The 24,797-nt window shown below is 40.1% G+C and overlaps 1 protein-coding gene across 8 annotated transcripts in view; it reads right to left on the reverse strand.

The window, feature by feature from the left end:
- LOC140186043 (DENN domain-containing protein 1A-like) overlaps positions 1–24,797 on the reverse strand; it is a 630,918-nt gene that overhangs the window by 344,457 nt on the left and 261,664 nt on the right. For all 8 annotated transcript variants that reach the window (XR_011882770.1, XR_011882769.1, XM_072239859.1 and 5 more), the window contains 3 exons: positions 7,571–7,640; positions 5,659–5,739; positions 2,673–2,726 (listed from right to left, as the gene is read on the reverse strand). Coding sequence is in view for 6 of the 8 variants with exons in the window: in XM_072239859.1 (XP_072095960.1) it covers positions 2,673–2,726; positions 5,659–5,739; positions 7,571–7,640 (205 nt within the window). In the remaining 2 variants the exon portion in view is untranslated. The remainder of the gene's footprint in view (positions 1–2,672; positions 2,727–5,658; positions 5,740–7,570; positions 7,641–24,797) is intronic.

Genomic DNA, 24,797 nt, shown 5'->3' on the forward strand with positions numbered 1-24,797 from the left:
ATGCAACAGGCCACATAGCCGCCTTTGAAGTCATTGGAATACGTGGATATATATTGCAAATCAAAAATTTTACAGCAATCAGCTTAACATCACAAGTGTAAAAACAATAACTATGAAGCATGCATTAAAGCTTAAAAAAGATAAAAGAATCAAAACTCTACAGACTGGTATTTGAATCCGGTATGGTCACCAATATAGGGCTATCCATTCTGTGAATGGCTGGTATCTGAAAGAGATTGTATAGTCCGGCTGTACTGAGATTTCCTAGTTTAGGCACTGTTCAAGTTGAAACTTTCTTCCTCCACACTAACCATATCTTTCATTCTCCTGTGGCTGATGGCTTGATAAGACAATGCATATTTGTTACTGTCACTACCTGCATATGTTCCCATTGAAGACCCAAATCTTGTTAGCCGGTTCCTTTCTGAATAAACAGAAGCAAATGTTCCAAATAGCAACTGATATCCTATTTATTTTTTATTTACAAATACAGCACAGAAAAGGCCCTTCCAGCCCAGCAAACAGCACTGCCAGCAACCCACCAATTTAACCCTAGCCTAATAACAGGACAATTTACTATGATCAATTAACCTACAAACCGGTACATCTTTGGACTGGGGGAGGAAAACTGAGCACCCAGAGGAAACCCACATGTTCCACGGGGAGGACATACAGGCTCCTTGCAGACAGTACTGGAATTGAACTCAAATCTTCAGAACACCCTGAGCTACAAGAGCATTCCTCGAACTGCTATGCCACCATGGAACCACCTTTGCACATAACAATGACTGAAATCAACAGTAGAGTAACTTCCAGTGGAGACAGATAGGAATAAGAAGCTGATTTAGCTGTAAATATCTGAATGAAGGGTCTCAGTCCAAAACGTTGACTGTTTATTCCTCTACATAGATGCTCTCCGACCTGCTGAGTCCCTCCAGCATTTTGTGTGTGTTGCACTGGATTTCCAGCATCTGCAGAATCTCCTGTGTTTATGATATAGCTGCAGCCAGGAAACACTAATTCAGAACTCTGCAGGACCAAAAGTGTCTCCAAGCAGAGATGGAGAAGGGTGGAATAGATGATACAAGAAGGAACTGGGAGCAATGGTGATGAGGAGGTGAGAAGAGGTGTTGCTAGAAGCAGAGATACTTGGAAGAAATAGGTGAACAGGAAAAGAGGTAGGATTGAGACCATAAGAACACAAGAATATAGGAGCAGAATTAGGCTAATCTCTTAGAGAATTTTCAGTTATTAAGGAAATCCAATGACCTTATAGCATCAGAGGCATGTTCAGAGTATAAAACATAGGAGCAGAATTAGGCCACTCGGCCCATCAGGTCTGCTCTGCCATTCCATCAAGGCTAATTTATTATCCCCTTCAACCCCATTCTCCTGTCTTCTCCCCGTAGCCTTTGATGCCCTGACTAATCAACAACCATCAACCTCTGCTTTAAGTATACCCAATAACTTGGCTCCACGCCCATCTGTGACAATGAATTTCACAGTTTCACCACCTTCTGGCAACAGAAATACCACTTCGTCTCTCTTCTAAAGGGACATCCTTCTATTCTGAGGTTGTGCCCTTTGGTCCTAGACTCACTATTGGAAACAACCACTTCATGTCCACTCTACCTAGGCCATCAGGTTTCAGTGAGACACCCCACCCCCATCATTCTTCTAAACTCCAGTGAGTACAGGCCCAGGGCCATCAAACACTCCTCACGTTAACACATTCATCACCAGGGTCATTCGCATGAACCTCCTCTGAACTCTCTCCAATGCCAGCACATCTTTTCTTACATAAGGGACCCAAGTGTGGTCTGACTAATTCCTTATAAAGCCTCAGCATTGCATTCCTGCTTTTAATAGAAAGAGTGTGGACAGGGAATGCTCGGAAGTTGGGGGGGTGTGGTGGTGAAAGAGAAAGGAGAATGATAAGAGGGGCACAAGAAGGGGGTGACATGGCATGAGAAGAAGTCTCATTGGGCAGACCAGCTCCCAAAATCCACTATTTGCCCAGTCTGCATGCTTCCAGTCGGGAGTGCAGTGTTATGTGTTTTACTGGAACGGGGCTGCACGAGGACATACCCGATCAAATCTTTTCCATGGAGGGCTTCCAGACCGTTTGGGTTGACCGGAAGTGCACTGAGAGCGGTAAGCGTAAAGGAGTTGGGTGCTTACTGTTCTAGTTAACAATGGATGGTGCAATCCGGGTCCTATTATGATCGAAGAACGTGTTTGTAGACCAGATATTGAACTTTTTGCTGTTGGACCCCGGCCATATTCCACCGAGATACAACACTGGGCGTCACGGGAGGTCGTTCCTGCCTGTGGCCATCGAACTTTGCAGCTCCTCCCGTGGAGGGTCAGACACCCTGAGCCAATAGGCTGGTCCTGGACTGATTTTCCATCTGGCAGTTTGCATTTTGTTGTTTTGATTGTTTGTGGTTTTTGTATTGCTATATTTATGCTCTATTCTTGGTTGGTGCAGCTGTAACGAAACCCAATTTCCCTCGGGATCAATAAAGTATATCTATCTATCTATCTATCTATTGGGCAGACCAGCTCCCAAAATCCATTACTCGCCCAGTCTGCATGCTTCATGCTCCATGCTCCATTACAAATTGGATGTTCTAATATCATTTCACCCATTGAGTAATATATACACTTACATTTTCTGGTATGCTAGGAAGTTCCTGGTTATTAGGTGGAGTAAAGTACAAATGCTGCCAAAAGAAAAAAGATTTTTAGTTCCATTTTCATAACATCATTATTGTGTATTTAATATTTGAGTAATATTGCAAATATATTGTTCAATTAAGCATTGTTGTTTACATAATTCTCTATAACTTATATGTAAAAGTACTTTTACATGAATGGCATACATCATTATGCCACACATCATAAATGCATGACTCACTAAAAGTTAAACTAAGTAGACACATTATTTCCGGCTCTCTTGTTTTTCTTTCTATCAGTTTTTGAAGTTGCAAAACATAACATTTGCAGAAAGTGTATAAGGGTCATCTGTTTTAATATAATTGGTACTTAAGCCATACCAAGGAGTCAAAAATGAAATGAAAGCTTGCAGAGCTTTAGCGGTCATTTAGTTAAATTAACAGAACTGACTGTGTGGAACCACTGACAGTAGTTCCTGAGTCCCACTGTATAAAGCCACAGATTATGTGCTTTGCAAAGTACAGGAACCACTGCTGAATTTCATAAATGTTGCCCACATACATCTGAGGCATGGACTTCATTATTCTGACATCTGCTGTTGTCAAGTTCAAATGGGGCCCTGCATCTCATAATTATGATGTCATAGCCAACCAGATAGTATACTAGCTAAATAAAAATTGTTACTTACACAAGAGTAAGGTAGAAGGTAAAATAATAGAAATGTTAAAAAAGGGGGCCACTGGGAAAACTGGCCTTTTGCGGTGGACGGATTGGAGGGTTGCTTTGATGAGCATTATTTTTCTACAGGGAGGGATCTTGATCTGCAGTGATTAAGCTCATTGGGCATTATAAAATAAACACTTTCAATGCAACATTGCATTATGTTTTTAAATTTTTCTTTTACAGCAAGACCTTTTCTCCTCCTACACCTATCTGGTATAGGACTTATAATGCTGCTGAACCAGTCAGCTTGTCGAGGGATGAACCATTGACACTAACTACAGGATTTCGTCATTAAACTCTGCATATGAAAAATCTCAACATTACAGCTGTTTCCACAGCATAATGATAGCGCTGTCAGTGAAAATACAAGCTTGGGTGAATATATAAAAATATAATGCACTATATTACATCTGCTAGGCTTCAGATGCAGCCAAAATTTGCTACTTCAAACAAAATTGTACAAATGTAAAACCATATTTCCATCAGGGTGCCTTTCAGTTTAATGCTATCAACTACAATTGGCCTGGATCTTCTGCTTGAAAGGCAGCAGATTTGGCACCTCCGCAAACTGAATTGCAAAGGTTCTTCATCATTTTTGGATCCTCAGAAATACCATCCCCTGATTTGGATTCGATCCCCAGCTTGAACAAACAATGCTTCAAAAATGTTAAACCGCATTTTTTTTCATCTCTTTCCATCTCAACTGCCTGGCTGCTCAGTTTGAATGCTCCCACAGCAACTGAACAGCTAAAGGAAAGAAAGACGTCCGTAAGCTGTTCTTTGATATGCTTTCCTGCTCCATCGCCCATGAAATGTGTAAGCAGAGGGCAGAGCAGAAGCATTCTTTTTGAATGAAATGGCTGAAATGAGCTGAGCTATCCCTTCGGACCACAGCGCCTCCAAGACAAATTGCTCTTCAGGTCAGACAGGAGCACCAAGTCTATAAAGCTCGGCTTGGTGAGCTGTGTCATCTCCAAGACCAGCCAATGACCTGGGCAAGGACAAGCAAGCACTACCTGTCGATTAACTTTGGAGCAGGAACTGCTCAACATCAACTGCACAGTTATCACTGCGCAGGAATGTAATGGATGATATAGGATGTTTAGATTCATGTCAGTCTGTGCAGAGAGTATGTCACAGGTGGTGAACTGTCTAAAAGTTCTAAATGGGAAAACTTTTACATTAAGTAATGTAGGTTTTTGCGAAGCAAGGTCATTACCACATTTTATAATTATTTCTTATTTTACAAGTGAATAAATAATTATGAAACCCATGGTGTTTTCTAACACATAAGTCTATTCAACGGCACGTAAGAAGGAACTGGTTCCTTAGGGTCGTCATAGTCAGGTGGGGAGGGTTGATGGGGATGAGCTCCCACTACCTATTAAATGCTACCAATGGAGTGTGTCTCAAATAGCCTCTGACAACCAAGTCCAGCTCCTGGCCTTCATGTGTGGCTTAGCTACTAAGCTCAGCAGAATCATTTCTACTGATAGGGGAAGGGGCAAAGGCGGGTTACTAGTGTCTAAAAACCAGTCACTTCAGGCAGATATGGCCTGTTAGCCATGGTTGGCAGCTCATCTAGGAGAAGGAAAACTCTGATCTCAAACCTCCATTGCCTTGTGGCTATACCCACTCACAGGGAAGGCTTCGGGGATAAACCCTGAGGGAAAAATCCAGAGCTGGAGTCCCTAAGGTAATCCTGCATTGAGTTCAATGCTGACCAGTATCTCCTGCAATGCTGCTGGTGCCAATCTGTATTGGTCTCTGCCGTTCCTTGGGGTTCATCAGCTGCATGGAGAGGGGGAGCCAGTTGCTTGGGCAACAGTTTGCTCTGCATATTGTACTGCCCTGGCTTGTGTACTAGCTTGTGTATTGACTCCAATATGGTCAAGCATCCATGGTCGACCCTGACTTCATGCATGTATAGAAAGCAAATCCTATTCAGTTAGTATATAAATTACACAAGGTAGAAATTAGATGAATGGCATTTTAAAATACACAAGAGCCGAAAAATCTGCATCAAGTCTCAGACTCTAATAAATTGATGCCTCTGGATATTTTCTCATCTCCCTGCAGGAACAGCCACCGGCATCCTGTCCTGTATAGATCTCCCTCCCTTCCTTCCTTTCCATACGATAATCCCACAGTCTGTAAGTGGCATCTAAAATGCTGAGACCTACCTACTAGGGTAGTGAGAAGAGAGTTTAGGCATGAAGGCTCAGGACTAACTTGACAGCAGTAGACTCCACTTACCACACCTAACTGCACGGCAGTACCTGGCTGCGGAGGGTCAATGCAGTACAATAAATGCAGTAAATTCTTCCACTGGCAGTCCTGAAACAATCCACAAGCACAAAACAAACTATTACTTTTTAACAAAGACTCATTTTTGTGTGAAAAGTTCGATAAATGATATTTCTGTAAGACTGAACCACAGGGAAGGTGGCTGTCTGGTATCAAGGTAAATTGCTTCTCAAAGTTCAAGGTAAATTTATTATCAAAGTAAATATATGTCACCATTTTCAACCCTGAGATTCATTTTCTTGCGGGCATTCACAGTAAGTACAAAGAAACAAATACAATCATTGAAAGACAGCACAGAACAAGACAGACAAACAACCAACGTGCAAAAGACAACAAACTGTGCAAATACAAAGAGGAAAACAAAATCAAAATGATAAAAATAAATAAATGAGCAATGATTATGGAGAACATGAGATCAAGAATCCTTGAAAGCAAGCCCATAGGATATAGAAGCAGTTCTCAGTTACTTAACAGGGAAATAACAGGAGGAAAACACTAGCACAAGAAAGGAACACACATCAAAGTTGCTGGTGAACGCAGCAGGCCAGGCAGCATCTGTAGGAAGAGGTGCAGTCGACGTCTCAGGCCAAGACCCTTCGTCAGGACTAACTGAAGGAAGAGTGAGTAAGGGATTTGGATGAAGCACAAGAAAGGCTTCATTTTTGGGCCCTGTGGTCTGGTGATAAATATCACTTACATGTACATTTGAGAAAAAGCTTCTTTTTGTTTTTATTTATTTGTATATGCAATAGCTTATTAAATTATTAATCAGTAAAATGAAAGGTATTAACCAAACTTTATACCAATGACTGAATTATTCTGTAGCAAAAATATGCAAAAGTGGATTCTGAATTATGATAAAAATTTCTTTCTTATTACAATATTGATTTTGAAACTGCATTTTCAAAATTGACATGAAAATCACTATAGTTACAATACAATCTGCAATTCTTACAGATAAAAGCTTGAGGAGAAGCAATTAATTGTGATTAGTTTTAGAAATACAAGAATCAGAATCAAGTTTAATATCACTGGCATATGTTGTGAAATTCGTTAACTTTGCGGCAGCAGTACAATGCAATTCATGATAGATAAACAAAAAAACTGAATTACAGTAAGGATGTGTGTGTGTGTGAGAGAATTTTTTTTAATAGTTAAATTAAGTAGTGCAAAACACAGAAATTTTTAAGAAAGTAGTGAGATAGTGTTCAGAGGTTCAATGTCCTAAATATCCCATGAGCTACATTTTTAACAAATACAAGGATCAACTTTATTCACCATATACATTTATACGTAGTAAGAATTTTCTGTGGTGTGTTGGTCAGGTGCAACATGCAACAAAAACATCAACATTCAATAATTATAAAGAATATAGAATTATATAAAAATGAAGTTAGAAGTATGGGTATGGAATAAAATGTGCATAAATAGATAAATACCTGCATGTATTTACAATGTAAACAGCATTATAAACAGTGGTTTAAAGTGTTTACAGTGCAGTTCCAAAGAAGAAAATATATGGACAATGTGAAAGAACTAACAGATCTAAGTGTGCGAGATATATTGACGCTGTGAGGGATCGTTCGATGTGGAGAGCCATGATCGTCCAAGCGTGTAACGCACAAGGCACATGAAGAAGAAGTAGAAGAAGACAGTGCAGTGCAGTGATGGGGGTAATAGATAGAGGGGTGTGTGGGGGGGCTAACTAGAATGGCTAATCAGATTAACTGTCTAGGGGAAGAAACTTTTAAGATGGCGTGGTTCTTGTTTTAATAGCTCTATAGCACTTTCCAGAAGGAAGCAATTACACCAACAAAATTAGCATTATTGCTTTTAATAAATGTAGACTAAAATACAATACCTGGCTTTTGGCAGTGTATTCTGCTAAGATGTTCAGAAGCTTGTAGAAAACTTCAAACCAAGGTAAATAGCTGAAAATAAACACACAGTCAGCTTTACTTCTGGAACCGCCTTACCAATAACAGCAACTTCAGTTTTGTTAACTTTAGAGAATGTTGAGTCAGCTGTTGATAATCAGTTCTGATAGATATTTTCAAACTTCCAGCATTTCTGTCATAAAAATATCTGTGCTGAACATAGAACACTACAGCACAGTACAGGCCCTTCAGCTCATAATGTTGTGTTGACCTTTTAACCTACTCTGAGATTAATCTAACCCTTCCCTCCTTCCCACATAGCCCTCCATTATTCTTTCACTCTTGTGCCTATCTAAGAGTTTCTTAAATGCCCCTAATGTATCTACCACTACTACCACACCAGGTTTCCACCCTGGGAAAAAGTCTCCAGCTATACATTAAATATATGCCTCTTATCACTTTGAACACCTCTATCAAATCACCTCTCATCCCCCTTTGCTCCAAAGAGAAAAGCCTTAGTTTGTTATCCCAATCAAGGCAGAGCCTGGTGAATCTCCTCTGAAGATTTCTACATCCTTCCTGTAATGAGGCAACCAGAACTGAACACAATACTCGAAGTGTAGTCTAACCAGTGTTTAATACAGCTGCAACATTAACTCACAGCTTTTGAACTCAATCCCTAACTAATGAAGGCCAACACACCATATGCCTCTTAACAATCCTATTAACTTGCATGGTATCAAGATCGTATCAATTTGTGAAGCCTAGAATATGGAAATACAATAATAAAGCACCATAAAAGTGATCTATTCTGGAAGGCAATCATAAAAGTTTAATATAAAAACAGAGATTAATAGTTAAAAATTTTAGTCTGTCAGCAACTAGATAAGCTCCTTCCATAACTATGAGACTGAATAGTAGCCTTTCAGCATTTGATTGGAAAATCATTTTACACTGACAAACATAATGTGTTGCATATGATAGATAATAGACTGCTAAAACATACACTCAGCAGTCACTTTATTAGATACACCTGTACATCAGTTCATTAATGCAAATATCTAATCAGCCAATCATGTGGCAACATCTCAATGCATAAAGGCATGCAGACAAGGTCAAGAGGTTCAGTTGTTGTTCAGACCCAACATCAGATTGGGGAAGAAATGTGATCTAAGTGACTTTGATCAGGGAATGATTATTGGTGCCAAACAGGGTGGTTTGAGTATCTTAGAAACTGCTGATCTCCTCAGATTTTCATGCACAACAGTCCCTAGAGTTCACAGAGAATGGTGTGAAGAACAAAAAAACCTCAAATAAGCAGCAGTTCTGCGGACGAAAATGCCTTGTTAATGAGAGGGGTCAGAGGAGAATAGCCTGACTGGTTTAAGCTTGACAGGAAGGCAACAGTAACTCAAATAACCAATTTTTACAACAGTGCTACACAGAAGAGCATCTCTGAATGCACAACATGTTGAACCTTCATGTGGACAGGGTACAGCAGCAGAAAACCACATACATACAATCACTGGCCACCTCATTATTAATTTCCCACTTGAGATCAATAAGGTACTTATTATCACTATTATTACAACTATTAATACTCATACCAACAATAAGAGAAAGACAACTCAGGACACATCATGCGGAAAGATGAACTAGAAAAACTCATACTCTCTGGAAAGATTGAGGGGAGTAAACCTAGAGGAAGACCTCGGTTTATGTACATCAAAAGCACAGCCAGGTGGCTACACATCGAGGAAATGGAAGTCATCCAAAAAACGAAGGATAGATCTATATGGAAAACCATGGTCACCAAAGTCTGCATCGGATGTGGTACCTAGACAGACTATTAATAATTTGTTCAAGAGTGTATTTTGTGAAGTCTGAGCTGTAATTGATCTGAACAGTTGGTAGAACTTTGTTACTTCAATGCAAATAAAATTACCATACTAACAAATGAAAACATTGGTAAATTTAACCGAATAAGTAAAATGTAATGTTCTGCTCAAGGTACAGTGAGCAGTAATAAGCATTCATTACTGGTGTGAATAATAAGTATTCCTTATTAAATACATACCATGTTCCCTATTTAAAATATTTAAGGTTGAAGATAAGATGAAAACTATTAACCCCAAGAAAAATCTTGTTACAGAAATTAGCTTTTCCTCACAGCAAAATCTATTCATCAAATACATATTACAGAATAAATATCTTTTATTGCAAAAAAGATTTGGCCTTGTTGAGTTGTTTCTTTAGTGAGTCTTCTCAAAGGATTCCTCGGCCAAGAAATCAGACAATCAAACTGTTCCCAGAGTGCTGGCACTGCAAGCTTAGAGTTGGGCTTGAAAAGGTATCTAGCAGCATCCCAGAGTGACTTGGCCTTCGTATTCTGAGTGCACAGCCAAGACTGAGAACTGAAGTGCTCAATGGAAATCACGGGCCTCCAAGTATGTTTTACCATTCTACCGAGCAGAAGGAGTAGAACTTTACTGCAACCACAAACTAAGGCTATTGTTAAACTCACAAGCAAAAACATAAAAATAAAATTATTCTTATTTGTGAAATACACATTGAAATAAATGCTTTGGGTCAAATTAAATCAAATCAACCAGGATTTGCTGGACAACCCACAAGCTTCGCTATGCTTCAGACACTAACATAACATGCCCACAAAGTGACTGAAAAGGAAAAATTTAATGATACTGTACATCTCAAATAAAAACAGAAAATGCTGGATGTACTCAGTACTTAGTGCAGGCGTGGGGTGAGGAGAATCAACTGATGTTTCAGGTTGATGTCCCTGGTCGTTAGTTCTGATGGAAGTGCATCAATCTAACTGCTCCTTTCTCTATAGATGCTGCCTAACCTGCTGAGTATTTCCCACATTTATTAAAAATAGCAAGATGGATTTGAAACTATTTTATTTTTGAGATTCAACATGCAACAGGCTCTTCCGGCCAAATGAGCTGCACCACCAGATAACCTCAGGGTTGTATGTGTATGTGGTGACATGTAGGTACTCTGAAATTTGAACATTCCACCTTCTTAACCCAAGCCTAAACACAGGACAAGTTAAAGTGATCAATTAACTAGTATGTCTTTTTAGACCATAAGACATAGGAGCAGAATTTAGACCATTCAGCCACTGAACCTGCTCTATTGTTCCACCAAGGCTAATTTATTATCCCTCTTAACTTCATCCTCCTGCCTTCTCCCCATAATCTTTGAACCTATCAACCTCCGCTTGAAATATACTGTACTCAATGACTTGGCCTTCACAACCATCTGTGGCATTGTATTGCACTGATTCACTACCCTCTGGCTAAAAAAATTCCTCTTCATCTCTGCACTAAATATATGTCCTTCTAGTTTGAGGCTGTGCCCTCTGGTCTATAGGTTGTTTGACTATGGGAGGAAACCAGAGGACCCGGAGGAAACCCATGTGGTCACAGAGAAGTAGTACAAACTCCTTACCAATGGCACCAAAACTGAACTCTAAACGCCGATGCCCTGAGCTGTAGTAGCATTGCCTTAACTGTTATACCATGGCTTCCCAACTAGTGCCAAAACAACCAACAGAAATGTTAACGATGCACATTAGTAAAGGGGTAGGACATTCAGTCTTAATGGAACAGCTCAAAGGGAAAAAGCCGATACTTTCACGACATATCAATGTTGCTGAACACCAGCTGGATAAATTTTCAAATTAATTTAATCAAATTTTTAAAACATTGTTAATCCAAGTGCTCATTCAGAATTCTTTTTTCTGAACTCAATCCACATAGTTTTGATGAATTCAGCAATTTAAGTAGAATACAAGCAAGTAGCTTGAAGACATAGCAACATAAAGTAATCATCAGTTTCAAATTCCAGTGGGGAAGATCCCATCAACCACCTCAGACAAAAACCAAAACTAATTTCTCTCATGAAATATTGTGAGCAGTTTTGGACCCTATTATCTAAGAAAGCGTGCTGGCATTGGAGAGGGTCCAGAGGAGATTCATGAGAATGATTCCGGGAATGAAAGGGTTAAAATATGAGGAGCATTTCATGATTCTGGGCCTATACTCGCTGTGGTTTATAAGAATGAGAAAGATCTCATTGAAGCCTATCGAATATTGAAAGGCTTAGATAGAGCCAGCATGGAGAGGATGTTTCCTATATTAGGGAGTCTAGAACCAGAGGGCACACTTCAGAATACAAAAAAAATCCCTTTAGAACAAAGATGAGGAGGAATTTCTTTAACCAGAGGGTGGAAAATTTGTGGAATTCATTGCTAGAAATGGTGTGGAGGCCAAGTCGTTGGGTATATTCAAGTGGAGGTTGACAATTTCTTGATTTCTCAAAGTGTCAAAGGTTACTGGGAGAAGGCAGAAGCATGAGGTTGAGAGGAATAATAAATCAGCCATGATGGAATGATGGAGCAGACTTGATGGGCCAGATGACCTAGTTCTGCTCCTATGTCTTATGGTCTTAATGGGCAAATTTTGAAGAGTAAGTTGTGTTAAGTGCTCTTACCCTTATGGTTCAGATTATATTCACAAAAGCAACATCTTTTTCTCTGTCACATTATTTAAGCGGCTGTTACACTGAGTAATAAATGTGTGCAGCACTTCACAGATTAAGCTCCAATGTAAAACAGAATTCGATTTGAAAAACTGTAATCTACAAGTACCACTTAGCAGGACAGCTCCATATAAACAAGCAGAAAGAACTTTGCAACTGACCCACGATTACTTTGGTTGTTTAAACAAACACAATCAAATCTATTCAATTATGAAGCTATCTGAACATTATCTAAATTCTGGAAAGTTTCTCAAATGAAGCAGAAATGCCCCTGTACTTGTCACACTTCCGCAGCATGCTAGTCCTCCCACTCGTCCAATCTGCTACACGCTCTCTAACATCTTCCAACACTTGAAAACTATTACAGGAGGAAAAAAATGGTAAGTAACAGCTGAGATCAGTAAAAAGAATATTAAGTACATCTCTGCAGAGAGAATAGTCAAAAATAATAGAATGTCTAGTCATTCTAACCACTGGTAAAAGACTGACACCATGAAATAAATACTAAATTTAATAGACTCACTTAATGCAAGTCTATTGCTCAATGCTGATACATAACTTTGCATGATTACAGCATTCCTACTGCAACCAATAACTTAGCATGAGCAATGCCACGGGAGATGAAACACATATGCTGTGTCACTTCCCTGCAACAGCCTGCTGTTAGACATTATGTGCAGATTTCTTGTACTCGTTACTTGGGGTTTTGTGGAGCAGTCTGGCTGATGTTCAAACCTTACAAATTAATTTATTTAAGCTCTAAGCAAATATTTTTGCCATGTGATTGCTAAGCACCTTTATTAAATGGGATTAATCAGTACCTGTTTAGGAAGGTGAAACCAATCCAGAGGGAACCTGACCAAAGAAGAAATTGAATCTAGCTGATTTGTCTGCTGCAGCTAGAACTCACAGTGTTTCTAATATCAATAATACTAGAACTCACTTTAAATATTGATTTATCTCTTCTGATTCCTGAAGTTTTTATATCAAAGCTTCTGGCTCACTTAAAAGTTTTGACTCTTGGTCCTGAAGGTTCTTGGCCCAAAGAAACTGACTCTTTATTCCTCTCCATATATGGTACTTAACCTGTGAAATCCTCCAGTATTGTGTGTGTGTGTGTGTTACACACTCCTTCCCTCCCACCCATGGTCAACCACTCTCCTACTAGATTCTTCTTCGGCCCTTTACCTCTTCCATCTATCACCTCCCAATTTCTCACTTCATCCCTCCTCCCCAATCTGGTCTCATCTGTCACCTGCCAGCTTCTCTCTCTCCCCTACCTTCTTATCCTGGCTTTCGCACCCTCCCTTTCCAGCCCTGATGAAGGGTCTCAACCCGAAATGTTGACTATTTATTCACTTCCATTGATGCTTCCTGACCTGCTGAGTTCCTCTAGCATTTTGTGTGGCTTGCTCTGGATTTCCGGCATCTGCAGAATCTCTTGTGTTTATAATTCTTAGTTGCTGTTTACTTCACTGTTTCTAACTCGCTGCTTACCACATCTCTAGAAACTACAGTAAAAATCAGAACAATCCTCTCAATCTGCAATGTATAAACTCTCCCCACATGTGTAGGGAGAACTGATTCCTTCACTTGTTGTGAATTACTTCACACTCAGTTAGAGAATGAAGCCTAGTACCATAAAAACTTGCTTTATTTGTCACATGCACTGTACGTCGCAACAAACAGTGAAATCCGTCGTTTGCATCATATCAGACACAGTGAGGATTGTGCTGAGGGCAGCCCACAAGTGCCATCATGCCTCCATCGCCAATATAGAATGAATGCCCAAAACTTACCCACCCTAACCCATATCCAAGACCATAAGACATAGGAGCAGAATTAGGCCATTCAGCCCATTGAGTCTGCTCTGCCATTCCATCATGGCTGATCCTAGATCCCACTCAACCCCAGATCTATTATGTGGGAGGAAACCAGAGCACCCAGAGGAAGTGGTCACAAGGAAAACTTAGAAACTCTTTACAGACCATGGTAGAAATCAAACCTTGATCTTTTAGCTGGTGCTATGAAGTGTTACGCTAAGCGCTACAGAGGAACCCCACACATTCCATCCCAACCAGTTTCGAACACTTCAGCTCACTTGACATGGTAAGCCTGCATCAGCGCCTGCTGCTCACAATACCCGTCCTTTAGAACACGGGTTCCCAACCCGGGATCCACAGCCCCTTGTTTAATGGTAACAGTCCATGCCATAAAAAAGTTGGGAACCCCTGCTTTAGAGTAAAGTGTTAAATTATTGGAGCATTGCTCAGGGGAAACCTGATTACTTAGTTCATTTTGTTTCAGGACTTTGGTCTGGGATAATGTAAGAGAAGTGTTTGATGGTCCTGTGCCTGTACTGCTGGAGTTTAGAAAAATGAGAGGAGATCTCATATGAAATATTGAAAGGCCCAGTGGAAGTGGAGATGCTTCCAATAGTGGGAGAGTCTAGCACCAGAGGGCACTGTCTCAGAATAGTAGGCTATCTATTTGTCTCTGTTTAGAACGGAGAAGAGGAGACATTTCTCTAGCAAGAGGGTGGTGAATCTGTGGAATTCAGTGCCACAGATGGCTGTGAAATCCACGTCATTGAGTATATTTAAAGTGGAGGTTGATAGGTTTTTAATTAGTAAGGGTGTCAGAGACATGGCAGGGGAATGGGGGCTAAGAGGGATAATCAGCTCTGACTCAATGGGCTGAATGGCCTAATTCTGTTCCTATGTCTTATAGTCTATTTATAAATTGCCCCAAATTACCAGAGTGCCAAGAATAAGGTACAGGTCAACTTTCACTAATCCGACTACCTGTAATCTGGTTCCTTCGATAATCCGCACTGATTTCAAATTTTCCGCGCAACAGTAATTTTGGTTGCGCTAGATCTGTTCACGTGTTGGCGCGCTCTTGTAAGCACAGACAGGCGATTCCTGCTTGTTTTCCTGCATTTATTAATATTAATTTGTGTGAGGTGCGGCCGCCTGGCACCCGCCCGTCTCACCCGCCAGCAGGAGGAGCTGGCGTGCGTTGGGTCGGTCCGCCTTCTCACCTGCCTGCTGGCAATCGCGCACTACCCTCCGGCATCACCCAGCCGGCGCTCCGTTCTCTACTGCCTACGACCTCAGATGAGACGTGGTGACCCACTGAATTTAAGCACATTACTAAGCGGAGGAAAAGAAACTAACGAGGATTCCCTCAGTAACTGCAAGTGCAACGTAGCCTTTGGGGTAACTGCAAGTCTGTGTCGTTGCTATCGCTTAACTCATGCTTGAGTGCTGGTAGTGCGCTTTACTTTTTGCCGGTGGGGGGGGGGGGGGAATTGTTGCTCGCCGCCGTTTACGCACGGGAGGGAGGGGAGTGGGGGAGGGAACTTAGGGGTTCTAACATTTAACTTTCATTCATCCTTTGGGGGCACTCCTCTGTTTTTGTAGATGGTTGTGAAGAAAAAGCACTTCAGGTTGTGTATTGTATACATTCCTCTGATGTTAGATGAACCTTTGAATCCTTTAATACTTTGAAGGTATGATGAGGTGGTTAGCTATTGCTTAATGTGATCCTTCTGTAATTTGGCATTTTCACTAATCTGGCATTCCTCAGGTCCCGATGGTGCCAGGTTGTAGAAGGTCGACCTGTACAATGTTGTTCCAAATGATAAGCAACATATTTTTCTTGAACTTTTATAAGTGTTAATCAATGGTCATCAATAAATCTTAAGTCTTTATCAATTTCTTGTAATAAAAAGAGATCAACAATAGATTGACATCCAATTGGCTTTGAAATTTTCAAACAAACCAGCTGCTGTTTACACAAAATTTACTGAGCTGCAGCTGCCAAGGGAAATCTAATTAATATATTGCAATCTATGCTATTTTAGCAACATCCTTTCAATGTCCACTTCTTATAAAATGTGGAGTGAATGCTGGAATTCTCCCTCCAGACAGGCACCACATTAACGATTTAGTACAATTTGCTTCCTGGCCAAAAATTCAAACCCTAGACTGCACACAGGAGTGGGTTGCGTAAATACTGCTCTGGGATCAAGCCACCTTATGAGAAACATGGCTTCACCAATTAACGCTCAGCAATTGCAGCGTGGTTCAGGAAGCTGGTGCTGTTGCTTTCCGCAGGACATCAAGGGAGACGTGTAACTGGATCCGCCACCACTTAAATGGATCCAATCGCCAGCTTAGAGGGCCACTGGTTCTTTCAACACATACTCATCCAAGCCGTACCCCCACAGAGCTGGGAAACATCTGAAACCTTACCACAAAAAGCTTTCAAATCTTTGCCTTCCAGCTAGTTTGCAAATCATTTGGGGCAGGTGGGGGGTTGGGGTGGGGGGCTGATGAGAAACTCTGAAATCCCAAAACAGCATGTGGAAAAGATTACGGTTACAGCTGTACTGAAAGACTCTCAGTGCTGCTTGCTTTCAAATGCAGCCAATCCAACTGCAAATACCTCATAATTACAGGCACAAGTGCAATTAGCAAATTACTGACAAGAGGTCATCAACCTGAAGCCTGCACTCTGATTTTCCTCTACAGATGCTGCCTGGCCTGCTGAGTGTTTCCAGCAGTTTCTGACTCGTTTCACAGATTTTCATAATCCACTGTAAAATTAGTAAATCTCTCAGGAAAGTTTGAAAGAGTGCAAAGAAAATTTATAACAATGTTTCTGGGACTTGAGGACCTGAGTTATAGAAAAAGATTGATTAGGTTAGCACTTTATTCCCTAGAACGTAGAAATTGTGAGTAGATTTGATAGAGGTCTACAGAATTACGAGGAGTACAGATAGGGTAAATGCAAGCAGGCTTTTTTCACTGAGGTTGGGTGAGACTACAAATTGTGGTCATGCGTTAAGGGTAAAAAGTGAAATATTTGAGGAGAACTTGAAGAGGACTTCTTCACTCAGAGGGTGGTGAGAATATGGAACGAACTGCCATCCAGTACTCATTTTCTGCTTTATTCAAAGAAGAAACACTAACTTCAAAAAATCATCCTAAATAATTAACTAATTCTATTCACCATTTCAGTGATTTCAGTAATAAAAATGGTGACTTTGTAAATCTCCCGAGTCACAATATTTTTGTTTAAGGCAATATGAAATACAAAAAATGAGAAATAATGATCATTTGCAGGAAGAATTCAGAAGTTTCCAATACTACAATCATAGTCACATTTTATAATAGAAAATTATTTACATGAATGACACCTGGAAGGCGAGCTCCAATTGCTGACGGCCCGTGTCTGCAAGTACACATCCACTGGAACTGAAAGCTGGAGACAGCTTGTCCTGGGGTTGGAGGACTGGGTGTGTAGGCGGATGGGTGGGAGAAACAGGTATTAGTTTGCTATTGTTGTTTTGTTGCTTGTTGTGTTCTGCGCTGCTCTGCTGCCAAGCACGGTGGGTATGTTACGTTGGCACTGGGATGTGCAGCAACACTCGAAGGCTGCTCCAGCACATTTGTGGGACTGCTGCTTGTTAACGCAAATGATGCATTTAACCGTGTGTTTCAATGTACATGTGATAAATAAATCTGAATCTGAATCTGTCCCGATGAAGAATCCCGGCTTGAAAACGTCGACTCCTTATACCTTTCCGTAGGTACTGCCTGACCTGCTGAGTTCCTCCAGCATTTCATGCATGTTTCCCTCAATTTCCAGCATCTGCAGAATCTCACGTTTCTGAATCTGAATTTTTACTTGACGCTACATGACAAGAAAAGCTCTCATTAAAGTACAGCAACATGTTAATCAAAGCCGCTTTTTTCAGTTGTGATCATCTGGATGTTTCAGCAGTGGTGTCTTTTATTTCCCTGTCATTCTGTTTTCTTGTGTGTCGTTTATTGCTCGTCCTGCTCTGAATGACTAGGTATCAAACATCGCAATGCTGTGGCCTATAAACCAATCTCAGTCCGCACATCACTTTAAAGATCAACCATTTCCTCTGTTGGGAGACCAGATTTCACAGCTGAACTTTACTCTGCCAGGAGAGTTTCCTGTAGTGGTCCATTCAGTAAAATCTATTAAGATCTGAAACAACCTTTAAACCTCATTGCAATGTAACTCGTCCAGTCATGAGGTAAAATTATGGCACTTAGTAAATATACACTCAGTCACCATTTTATTAGATACACCTGTTCATTAATGCAAATATATAATCAGCCAATCATGTGGCATAAAAACACTCAGACGTGGTCAAAAAGTTCAGTTGTTGTTCAGACCAAACATCAGAATAGGGAACAAATGTGATCTAAGTTATTCTGACTGTGAAGTGATTGTTGGTGCCAGAGAGGGTGGCTAGAGCACCTCGGAAACTGCCGACCTCCAGGGATTTTCATGCACAGTGTCTCTAGAGTGTACAGAGAATAGTGCGAGAAACAAAAAACCTCCAGTGAGTGACAGTTCTGTGGGCGAAATAGCCTTGTTAATGACAGCAGTCAGAGGAGAAAGGCTAGACTGGTTCAAGCTGACAGAAAGGCAACAGGAACTCAAGTAACCAGGCGTTACAAGAGAGGTGTGCAGAAGAGCATTTTTGAATGCACAGTCAAATCTTGAAGCGGATGGGTTACAGCACCATAAGACCACCAACATACACTCAGTGGCTGCTTTACTAGGTACAGGAGGTACCTAATAAAGTAGCCATTACGTGCATCAGCAACAGAAAATGAAAGAGAAATCCAGGTGGTCAACTGGTTTCATTCAGAATGCATCAGATGGATGTGTCAAGATCAACAAAAAAAGTTATAACCTGGGAAGTGCTTTTCAACACCAGTAACCTTAATATGGAGATTTAAATCTCTCAGGGGCCTAGCATAGGAAATACCATCAAACAGAAGTTTAGCCACGGTCTAATGTTACATGTGTCACTTCTGTCAGAGTGCAGAACACCACAAAAAAAACAGGAAAATTGATAATTAGAAATAGTGTAAATCAATTTTAAAAACACACAGGAGTGTACTTTAAGATGCTTTCAGGTGCAAATGAGTTTTTGAGCATCTTAACACCAGCACATTCTTTTATACAATACACTTTGCAAACCTCTTCTTCCTCACACATTAAATTCTTTGATATTTTCATTCAGGAAACATTCCTGTGTGCTTTTATAAACACAAGAGGTTCTGCAGATGCTGAAAATCCAGAGCAACACACACAAAATGCTGGAGGAACTCAGCATCTCAGGCAGTATCTATCAAACCAAGACTCTTCATCAGGATTTGGTGCCTCAGTTTCACTGGCATTTCCTGTGTGTTTTTACAAGTTACAAATATTTCTCTTCAAATATTTAATAGCATAATTACTGCAAAGTGGATTTTTTACTGCATAAGTAACTATGATTATAAAAATGAATGTAAAAACTATATATACACATAATATCTCTATATACACATGACTGTGTGGCTAGGCATAGCTCAAGTACCATCTATAAATTTACTGATGATACAACCATTGTTGGTAGAATCTCAGATGGCGAAGAGAGAGCATACAGGAGTGAGATATGCCAACTGGTGGAGTGGTGCCACAGCAACAACCTGGCACTCAACGTTAGTAAGATGAAAGAGCTGATTGTGAACTTCAGGAAGGGTAAGATGAAGGAACACATACCAATCCTCATAGAGGGTTCAGAAGTACAGAGAGTGAGCAGCTTCAAATTCCTGGGTGTCAAAATCTCTGAGGATCTAATCTGGTCCCAACATATCAATGTAGTTATAAAGAAGGCAAGACAGCTGCTATACTTTATTAGGAGTTTGAAGAGATTTGGTATGTCAACAAATGCACTCAAAAACTTCTACAGTTATACCGTGGAGAGCATTCTGACAGGCTGCATCACTGTCTGGTATGGAGGGGCTACTGTACAGTACCGAAAGAAGCTGCAGAGGTTTGTAAATCTAGCCACTCCACCTTGGGTACGAGCCTACAACATACCCAGGACATCTTTAGGGAGCGGTGTCTCAGAAAAGCAGCGTCCATTACTAAGGACCTCCAGCACCCAGGGAATGCCCTTTTCTCACTGTTACCATCAGGTAGGAGGTACAGAAGCCTGAAGGCACACACTCAGCGATTCAGGAACAGCTTCTTTCCCTCTGCCATCCGATTCCTAAATGGACATTGAATCTTTGGACACTACCTCACTTTTTTTTAATATACAGTATTTCTGTTTTTGCACATTTTAAAAAATCTATTCAATATATATAATTGATTTACTAGTTTATTTATTATTATTATTTCTTTTTTTTTCTCTCTGCTAGATTATGTATTACATTGAACTGCTGCTAAGTTAACAAATTTCACGACACATGCTGGTGATAATAAACCTGATTCTGATTCTGAAATGGTTTTAAACATTCCACTTTGGAAATCACAATTCTTAGTAAACGACAATCTGCTACTATTGAGAAAGTAAGTAAAGGCGTTGGGACTTCAGTTTAGTGAAGCTGAAAGTATTAAACCTCTACATCAAAGTATACACAGCACGTGAAGTCAGAACGGTTTGTTGTTTGGCTGCCTTTGGTGCTCAAGTAATTTCAGAAAACATTACAAAAGGGTTTCAGTTTCATTTCAACAATAGCAGTTTCGGTGGTTAGTTCACTGGTCACTAAGAAGATTGTAAGTGGCAAAGACAATATTATGGGTCTGTCTGTCATCATATGTATTGGGAAGTCCAGGATCTCCAGGCAAATTCTCACTGTGTATCACCATTAGACAACAGGAGCTTGCTCAATTCACCGGATCTTATAGTTGACATAACTATAAGAATATAAGAAGGTAGGAATAAATATATTTATTTTGTATTGGTTGCGCTATATTTCTTAAATGATTTAAGTTTGTTTTCATGTTATTTATTTTTAATCATTTAACAATAATATGTCTTATTTTACTAATTGTTGAATGATTCTGGGAAGAAGCATTGAAAAGCCTTGGTAACTTTCACAGCAGTCCAGCTGACCATATGCTTTCAAGGAAATGTCCTGTTCAAGGCTAGTGTCAATCAGCAAGATCACCCCTCTGGTTGCACACAAGAAAACATAAGATGGTTCAGTAATGTAACTGAACATGTGAATGAACTTTTACAGATGTATTGTTGAAAGTATCCTGACCGGTTGTATCATAGTCTAGTATTACAATGTTCTGCAGTGCTTCAGAGAGTTGTGGACCTAATCGATACCGATTCCTCCTCTCCATCAGTGGTATCTACAGGAGGTGCTGCCTCAAGAAGGCAACATCTATCATCAAAAGATCCCCACCACCCAAGCGATGCCATCTTCTCACTGCTACCATTGGGCAGGAGTATAGAAGTCTGAAATCCCACACCGCAACGTTCAAGAACAGCTACGTCTTTTCAACCATTCGGTTCCTGAACAAACCAGTACAACCCTAATCACTACCACAGTGTGAACACCATGACCACTTCAATCACTTTTCACGAAAATGGACATTTTTTTATTCTGTGTCATTAGGCGCATTTAAAGCAGAGGTTGATAGGTTCTTGATTAGCCAAATTGATTAGGATGTCAAAAGTTATGGGGAGAAGGCAGGAGAATGGGGCTGAGAGGGATAATAATCAGCCATATTGGAATGGCAGAGCAGATTCAATGGGCCAAATGGCCTAATTCTGCTCCTATGTCTTATGGACAATAAACTTAACTTCAACTTTGGATGCATAGTTCAACGTAATTGAGAAAAAAGTGTAATGGCAAGCCCTGCTTAGCAAACTCCACACCTCTGCATGATGTAAGCAGTGTAAGATGGCACTACTGAGGATAAGTGATAATTTACTGGCAGATCCCAAAGCAAGAAATACAACTAAATACCTTATCATTAACACATCTTCTGTAAAAAAAAATTATGATAAACAATCACCACAAACAATGAAGAGGTGAGCGAGGGTGAGACTGACTGAGGATCAGGGCATGTGGGTGCAATAGAAAGATGGACCTAGGTCAAGGTATGTTCAGGAGTAGTCCAGGTGGGGTCAGGACATCTTCGAGATGAAGTCAGGGCACACGAAGCGGTGAAAAATCAGAGTAGAGGAGTTTCAGATCCCATCCACCTAAACTGAGAGCGAGGTCTAAGCACCAAGCTGATTTGGAAAGAGCCAAAACATGCTGATGCGGTCCTGGCTCAGAGTGTAGTGATGCAACAAGGCCTAGGTCTTAGAGCAAGGAGTGACCTGATGTTTGGACCATTTAAACGTCAGGCTAGACTGATTGAAAAGGTAGGGTCTCAGTATTGGAGGCGAAGGTCAGGCCGGTTCTACCCGCCGCTCCGCAATGTTTGCTCCACTTTTCGCTGCACTGAGGCTGAGGCTAAGGGCTGGGCTTCGTGTGTATGGACTCACTTTCATTCTAAATGCTGTTGGCTTGTTTTTATCGTTTGCACAATTTGTGTTTTTTTCCTCTCTGCACATTGGGTCTTGTTTTTGAATGGGTTTCTTGTTTTGTGGCTGCCTGTAAGGAGACAAATCTCAAGGTTGTATAATGTATACGTACTTTGATAACGAATGTACTTTGAACTGTGAACTAGACATGCCCGGTGACATTTGTAATAAGCAGCAACAAACTGCAAACATTTAACATTGTGAAACATTAGTAAAATAATGAAAAACAAAAGTACTGCATAAGTCCGAAACTTGAGAATGGTGAAAATGTTGTAAATGTTTAGGCAGGTTAGGCAACGTATGTGGAGGAAAGAAGAGAGAGTTGTAATTTCTCTTTCATCAGATTTGGAGAAAGAAATTAAACAAGTACAAACTCAGGGAAAGGGAGGGGGAGAGGAAAGGAAGGAAAAGAAGCAAAGACCTGAAATTGAGTGGAAAACACCAGTTAAACTTGATGAAAGGTGCAATGGTACAAATTCCTCCATTTACTTATTACAACAAGAAAGACAGCCATTTGGTCCATGCAGTCCTCAGCACAACAATCCCTTAAATTCCATTCCCCTCTGCTTCCTTCCCTGAAGCTCTGCAACATATTTTCTCACATGCACGCACCTGTTTACAATAAATATATTAGAGTAGGCATTTAACCTGCTGACATATCTTTAGTCTATGGGAGTAAACCAAAGCATCTGGAAGAAACCCATGTGGTCAGAGGAAGCACATGCAAACTTCACACAAGCAGCACCCAAGACCAGGATCGAACTGCTGCCCCTGAAGCAGAGAGGCTGAAGTGCAAACTGAGGCCAAAGGTAAGAGGAATGGAGGAAGAGTGAGCAACATCTAATGACTTGAAAAGTTCTAGAGTGATGGAAAACAGCAAAAAGAAACAATCACTGCATTAGATCTTTGAACAGACATTGCTGTAGATAGGTGATACTTTAGGTACATAGTCCTGAATTACAGCTAAGTTCACACTCAAAAGGGCATCACTTGTAATTATTCTTCGGTCCCGAAGAAGGTTCAATGGTCTGAAACATCAGCTGTTTATTCATTTCCATAGATGCTTCCTGACCTGCTGAGTTCTTCCAGCATTTTGTGTGTGTTGACTTGTAATTAAAGCAAGAATTTGAATCGAATGAATCATAAGAACCAAAACATTTAATAAAACTTTGACAAAATTTCCTTCTACACCTACAAAGACAAACATGAGAGGATTTAAATTCTTTGAGAGTAAAAAGAAAGTTAGAATTTTCTGGTGTGGAAGATGAGAGAAAAATATCCTGCTAATGAGGAGTGCAAAAAGAGGATATTGAAACAAGAATCTAAAATACTAAAGACCAGGTCACCTGAAATGCCTACTATCCACATTTCTTGAAGAGATAAACTTTAGTTAGCCAGCCCCCCCATCCCGCCCCTGCTAGTTTCTATGACGCTGTTCACATTGTAAATGCATTTTGGTATTTATGTATTTATGCACATTTTATTCCATATCGTATTTTAACCTTGAACTTTATATTTTATATAATTCTTTATTTTTTGTAATTGCTAAAATGTTGTTGTTTTTTGTTGCAAGCTGTGCCCTGACGGCACACCACAGCAAATTCTTAATACAAAGATTCTATTATGGTGAATAAAGTTGATCCTGGATCGTCTACATTTCTGTCACATTATTTATTTATTTTTGTACCTTAGTAATTTTTTATGTCTTATACAGCATTGCTGCTGCAAAATAACGAATTCTATGACATAATTTTGGCAAATTTTCAAGGTGTCATTCAAACCACTGATGAATTATGGACATAAAAGAGGCAGCTATGTGAATAGCTTCTGGAGCATTTGCTGGTAATTCGATGTATGAACATACTCAACACTTTGAAAGGGATCAGAAAATCTTATATCATCAAATATCTGTAAGGGAATTTTTAAAATGATATCTGTCTTTATCTCTAATACTCGAGATTGATTGAGTCTAATTCAAAGCAACTCAGCAAGATACACATGAAGAATAATAAACAACCCATATTTATATTGCAATTTATGGAAATACTTGGATAAGTCATTGTTAAATACAGAAAGTGAGTTTTCATTCAACAGCACTCGAAATGTGCAGTTTTGCACATTGGTTGTTTACGTCTTTGCTCATGTATAGTTTTTCAGAAATTCTATTGTGTTTCTTTACTTTCCTGTAAATGCCTGCAAAAAACAACAATCTCAAGGTTGTATATGGTGACATATCCAGTACTGTGCAAAAGTCTTAGGCACATATATATAGC

The sequence above is a fragment of the Mobula birostris genome, chromosome 22 (assembly GCF_030028105.1).
Source record: "Mobula birostris isolate sMobBir1 chromosome 22, sMobBir1.hap1, whole genome shotgun sequence".
In the NCBI taxonomy this organism is placed as follows: Eukaryota; Metazoa; Chordata; class Chondrichthyes; order Myliobatiformes; family Myliobatidae; genus Mobula; species Mobula birostris.